Below are 6623 nucleotides of genomic sequence, written 5' to 3'. Positions count from 1 at the left end.
TTTACTCTATTCTCCTCCCCGAGCATATTTTAACGATTGCTCTCTGTGCTGCGGTAGGAATGGCGAGGATTATTTTGCCCAGAATATAGTGAACGTTTAATAAATGAAACAGCATCATGGAGAATCACTTGTACTTTTTTTCGTTACCCCCAAAACCTAGGACTGCTGGCTTTACTCTGGATAAACTCTGAGGTTGCTAACCCACACCGGTTAAATCAGGAACTGGAAACAAGTCAGGGTTGGAGAACTGTGTTCCTGATGGGACTGTAATGCAGCAGTGTAGAAGCTGAGAGATCTAGGGGTGTTCCACTCTGGAGTGTGTCTTGAATTCAAGACTAGTTCAAATCTGCATTCTGGGGGTTAGGTTGGGGCAGCTTTTAATGGTGAGCAGCATCCTCTTGCTTTGCTAGATTCTTCTGTCTTTGGAGGCCCAGGATATGTGTATATCAAGTAAAATAGTAATTGTTAATATTTTCTTGCTTCCATGTCAGGCCAGAAGCATGTTTTGGGGAGGGTGGTGTGGCGTCCTTGCAATATACTTGCTCACCCAGTAACCCAGTCCAACCCATACTATAGCAAGCTAAGAAGTGTATGGGTTAGAATTTGCCTATTCCACTATACCAAAGGGAATGCATTCACATTTAGTCTCACCGTAGCTCCATTTCATAGACAAGTTAACAGAGGCTAGCCAGAATCTAGCGTGAAGTCTGTTTTCCTCTGAGGTCTAGGAAACGAGGAATCAATTTGTATTAGGCCAAAGTTCTGGCCTGGAACTGTAAAATATTAGGTAAATTACTCAAGTAGGTGAAGAGACATTTCTTGAAGAGCAAAAAAGTAGCAGATTCTAAAAGAGTGTGTTCCAAACCACAGGAGACTCTAGCTCCCAGAGAGAGGGCAGTTCTATGGCATGCCTGAATTAGCCTTTGAGTCCTGACTAGGATGAACCTGCAAATACGATCTACTAGAGAGTGAAATGCTTTTTTTTTTTTTTTTTAAAGATTATTCATGCATACAAGAACAGGGGTACAGGCCAGAAGTGCGGGGGGTGACAGGATAAACCAGAAACAGAGTGGGGAGCAGAACAGGCAGATTAACTGAAATACACTGCTGAGGGGAGCAACAGGCGAGTCAGGAGAGGTCTGCTGTACCCTGTGGGTCACCTCCCTGACTGGGGGATGGAACTGATGATGCAGTGGGTCATGTACACCATCCATCCATAGACCTACAATTCCTTTCCTATCTCTGTTTCTTGCTCTGTTGACCTTGGGTGAGTCACAGCCAAATTTTCCTTCTCAGTAAGAAACAGATGTTAAAAGGATCAAAGAAGTAAAGAAAAAGACAATCTTCCATACCTCTGCGTGCTGAATAATCAAATATTTTTTAATTACAAAAGCAGTTTCATACATGTTACAGGTTCCCCATAATGTGTGAAGGTTTGTTTTTGTTTTGTTTTTTATTATTACAGAAAATAGAGGTTGCCCATAATTCATCACCCCACTGCAGGATAACTACAATTACCATTTTTTGTGTGTAAAGATATTCTTAGTGAAGACACTGAAAATAGCCGTGATAAGGCAGGTGTGGCTGACACCAACTGAGCTTTGTAACTTTGTTTTCAGTGGCCCCGTCTCCAGCTAAGCACAGAGCCAAGATGGATGATATTGTGGTTGTAGCCCAGGGCTCCCAGGCTTCACGCAATGTCAGCAACGATCCTGATGTCATCAAGTTGCAAGAGATTCCAACCTTCCAGCCGCTTTTAAAAGGTAAGGGATTGCTATCTGCCTCCTTTAGGTCTGAACTTAAATGGCATCTTCTTGGTGAGGCCTTCCTTGACTTCCCTATTTAGGATTGCACCCCTTTTTTCTGTCTGTTTTTCTCCGTAGCGTTTAATGAACTTTGACCCATTGTATAGTTTACTTGTTTACTGTCTGTGTTTCTACATTATGGCAGAACTTTCTGCTTTTTGTGTGCTGTTGAGTCCTCAGCACTTGGAATGCAGCCCAGTATAAAGTAGGGACTGAATGACTGACTGATGTCGGAGTTGGCCCTTACCAGGTATATGCCCTTGACATATGACTTCTAATCTTTGGTCTGGGCTACGGGTTCACTAGTTCAGATCTATAGAGAAAATCCCTGTGACAGGCTGTTATACATGTAATTAATCCTGGCAAATGTTTTGTATGAGAAGAGTGTGTGTACGAGAGGAGAGAGTGTATATAAACCATCAATATACCAGCCTTTCTGGTTAGTGTATATTGAGATAAGTACCTTTTAACATGAAGTATATTCTTTTTATTTTTAAAGGTTTGTTTTTATTTATGCATATAAGAACTGGGGTGTAGGCTAGAGGTGCGAGAGGATTCACCAGAGACAGAGTGGGGAGAAGAACAGGCGGATCTACTGAAATATACTGCTGGGGGGATCAGTGGGTGAGTCAGGAGAGGTGTGGTGCACCATGTGGGTCACCTACCAACTGGAGACCGAACTCCTGCTGCAGTGGCTGGCAACTGCTTGATAGCGATGAGACTTTAACCCCTGTACCACAGTGGAGGCCCCATGATACATATTCTTTATTTAATATCTTCTGTTTTTATTAATTTCATATTAATATTTTCTTATTTTCACATTTCTATTAAGTAGTGCAGATGACTTTCTATTAATTGAATGGGATTTCTTCTGTTGTAGGAATGTTTCTCATTCCTCTCCTAAAAATTAGGAAATAAAGTGAACATAAGCCCAGGTTTACTTAACCTCATACAGTATAATCTAAACTTCTTAGATTGGGTCTCCCTGGTGGCTCAGGCGGTTGAGCACAGCGCTGTGAAGCTGTCTGCAGCCTCTGCAGTGCCGGTTCTATCCCCACCAGCCATGGAGATGCCCACATGGCGCAGCAGACCTCTCCTGTCTCACCCACTGCTCCCCTCAGCAGTGTATTTCAGTCAGTCTGCCTGTTCTGTTGCCCACTCTGTCTCTGGTGAATCCTCTCACCCACCCACACATCTGGCCTGTACCCTGGTTCTTGTATAAATAAATAAATCTTTTAAAAAAAAAAACTTCTTAGATCTACATAGCTAAACATACACACACATACACACAGTCACCTCTCTAATTCCTACATCATTAAACTTGTTTGAATGGTTTTTTTCAAGGTCAGGCAGCTGGCAGATAGAGAGGCTGAACTTGAACCTCATCACTGATGTCAAACCCTGTACTGGCTACCCTCTCCCACAATTTACTTAAAGAACAAAAAACAAGAACAAATGGTGATTAGTAGATGATCCACTTATCATTTCATTCTTCCCAGCGATTCACCTGCTATCCAGATGAGGACATCAAAACTTGTGGTCTTTTCCCACAGGCCTCAGTGTTTGACTTTGGTAAACTCTTCTAATGCTTGCATTAAAAAACACATGACATCCGTTACCATCTTTTCTTAGCTTTCATTATTTTGCGAAATACTGTGATTTTTCACAGAAACCAACGTTAAGGGAATTTCCATCTCCACATACCCTTGCACAATCAGATTAAGACACAGCCTTCATCTTGAGAAATTCAGAGGTGAATGCTTGCATTCTGTACTACATCTGGAGTTGGAGTTGCATGCAGTGCTATGCACGGTTGCAAGTTTTTTGCCCCCGCTTCCTGTTAATTATGTCCTTTCTCTGCCCGAAGTCATCTGTTCTGGGGAAAGACCAACTTCTCTCTGGCTCTAGGGAAATACTAAAATCAAAAACAAAAGGATTCCCTTTCCCACCACACACAGAACTTTGAAATACATCTAACTGTTTCCAGGATATGTGTTTCTTTTATTAGGCATTTGAAACAGTTAATAGTAAATTGATAGTAAATTGATAGTAGGGAAAGGAAGCCTCTAGGAGAAAGTTTGGTGTTAAGGGGAGTTAGCCTCGGATTTAAAATCATCCTTGGGAACCCTCAGTGAGTCATGAATATGGGGCCCTTCATGCACTGCAGCTGGACTTGGTTGCTTTGCTGCCTGGATTTTAACTAGCTTTGAGCCATTATTTTACTTGGATGTCTTGGCCATCAACTAGCTGTGTTGCCCGGTTTTGTTTCTCTCCCCTCTTTGAAACTTGCCTGTTGATGAGAAGACCTTTTTTTTTTTTTTAAGATTTATTTATTTATTTATTTATACAAGCACTGGGTACAGTCAGAAGCACGGGAGGGTGAGAGAATTCACCAGAGCCAGAGCGGGGAGCAGAACAGGCAGAGTGACAAAATACATTGCTGAGGGGAGCAGCGGGTGTGCCAGGAGAGGTCTGTTGCGCCATGTGGGACCCTCGCCTGGTGGCCAGGGATCGAACCGGTGCTGCAGAGGCTGCGGGCAGCTTCGCAGCCCAGGGCTCAACTGCTGCACCACCAGGGAGGCCGGATGAGAAGACCATTGATGAGAAAATTGAGCAGAGGTGTGGGAGGGAGGAAAGCTGGTGAGGAGCAGGTTGCATCTAAGAGGTAATTTGGGAGTTGACTCAGGAAGGTGGGGAAATCGAGTTATAAGAGTGGCAGGAAAATAGAAGTGGCACATGCGGGGAACAAGTCAGTGAGCGATGAAGTTGATGTTCTTTCACATGTGAAGAAGGAACATGGTGGACAGTGATCAGAGAAGGTGGACAACGGGGACAGTCAGGTGGAAATAGTAAGTATAACAGGATAATTAATAACATAACAATAGTAACCAATCTCCCCCGTCTCTTATTCCTTCCATTTTATTGATTAAAACACTGAGACTCAGAATTTGAAGGCATTGTCTAAAGTCACGTGGCTGTAAGTCATAGCCCATTCAAGATGGCATCACCAGAATGTTGAATAATTTAAACTATTCTATTTAAATAACAGAATAACTATTTAAATTGAGTGAGACTCAATTTCCAATTCTGGCAAAGACCATTACAAAATTCGCTGGGCTGTAATAGGGCTGATGGGTGTGACTCATTGGGATTTTTAAGTATGGGATTTGTTGCATGGCCTCCTGCCCTGACATTGTTTCTGCCTGGTAATTTGAAGTTCTGCCTTCTGCCTCCTGGGCTACCATGAGGGCTCCTCATCACTGTCGCCTTTATACTCTATAATCTCTTCTCTCCCCCTCTACTGCTTTCAGGATGAGGCTATTTCTCAAAGTGGTAAAAGGGCCACACAGTAAAAGCTGTACCCCCCAGGTTTGATTTCAGAAAGCTTTTATTCAAGTTAATGACAGTTTATTCTTTCAAAACAATATATTCAAGTATGACACAGAGCTCCCTATTGTTCCATAATGTCATATGACGTAAGGCCAGTGCTGGTGGGTGGTCTGCAGAGGCAGTGGCTGGGCGAGTTCAGGGCTATTTGTAAGATTGAGGTAATGTTTGCATTTCTAATAAGCAAGCAGTTTCTTTCTTTGGTCTTAACTCTTTTGGATAAATATACCAGAGGATAATTTATGCTGCCTACTAAAGTCAAATTTTCTGTTCCTCCTTTTTTTAAGTCAGAAGAATTTGTTTTTCATAACAACAGTCGCTGATTTAGGAAGTTATTTTGCAATGTAAAGCATTTAATAGAAAATGTAAAACTAAACTTTGAAAAAGTAGCAGTAAATAGCTTTGACAGAATCCAAAAGCAAAATTAGATCCCCAGGGGTTAAACAAGCCCTGTAGGTTTCTTACTTGAAATTTGCCACTCATATTTAGTAATGAATCCTGCTATTCTAGGTCATTCTACAGAAATGTAGTCTTCACAAAAGAAATGCAGTCCTGTTTTTTTTTTTAATATATAAAAGTTATAAAAGTAATTATTCACTCCTGGTTATGAATACACACACACACACACACACACACAGATGTTCATGCACATATGACATTCTTTGCAACTGACCTATCATTTTTGTTACTGACCTTGGATACAGCATAAGATTGTCTTGCTGCCTAAGGAAGGGACTGTCCTTCTTACCAACAGTGAATGTCAAATATATACAGGGCAAATGCTTTAAGTGACACAAAACAGCTCTGTTGGAAGTTCAGCATTTGGTTGTTAAGAATATGATGTATGTGAAGTAGATTTTGACAATAAGAGCCTGGGGTTTTGTTGACAGAGCAAAATCTCTCAGAACAGCAGTGAAGGCTCTCAAATCACTTGGAACACTGAGACTCAGTGCTTGAGCTTGACCCTGGGAAAGAATGAATCCATGGAAAGAGGAGAACATGAAGGGCTAGATGTCAAATGAGAGGTGTCTCCACATTGTTCTTACCCAGTCCTCTATTAATCAGAGAAATAAAGGTAGCAAATCCTTGCATTTATTAGGACACCTGTCTCTGCCAGCTGTCAGCTCTTCTGTCTTCTTTGGAAAATCAAATGTGGAGGGTCAAGGAAGAGACAGACTAGATCTCAGTCAGAGCCATGATGGCTTAAAGGTGATCCCTAGACCCTGGTGTATCTGCCCCCATACACCATGTTTGAAAAATTGGTAACTTATTTCTGGTTACCTTGAAGATTTATTTATATGTGTAACAGCTCTTCAGTTAACCTTTAACATGGCCGTTAATCTTATTAACCTCATTACCTTTACCCAGAAGGGCAGAAAGCGCCAGGTGAGCAGTCACTTTAAACCCATCTTGCAAGTGAAGTCGTCTTGC

The 6623-nt window shown here is 41.9% G+C and overlaps 1 protein-coding gene across 2 annotated transcripts in view; it reads left to right on the top strand.

Annotated features, from left to right (window-relative positions):
* Positions 1–6623, top strand: part of BORCS5 (BLOC-1 related complex subunit 5) — a 62358-nt gene that overhangs the window by 949 nt on the left and 54786 nt on the right. For both annotated transcript variants that reach the window (XM_037514342.2, XM_037514341.2), the window contains exon 2: positions 1620–1763. In XM_037514342.2, the coding sequence (XP_037370239.1) occupies positions 1620–1763 (144 nt within the window). The remainder of the gene's footprint in view (positions 1–1619; positions 1764–6623) is intronic.

This window comes from Talpa occidentalis, unplaced genomic scaffold (genome assembly GCF_014898055.3).
Source record: "Talpa occidentalis isolate TD23 unplaced genomic scaffold, MPIMG_talOcc4v2.1 talOcc4.16, whole genome shotgun sequence".
In the NCBI taxonomy this organism is placed as follows: domain Eukaryota; kingdom Metazoa; phylum Chordata; class Mammalia; order Eulipotyphla; family Talpidae; genus Talpa; species Talpa occidentalis.
The sequence above is the reverse complement of the archived record's forward strand: the minus strand, read 5'-3'. Positions and strand labels throughout refer to the sequence as shown.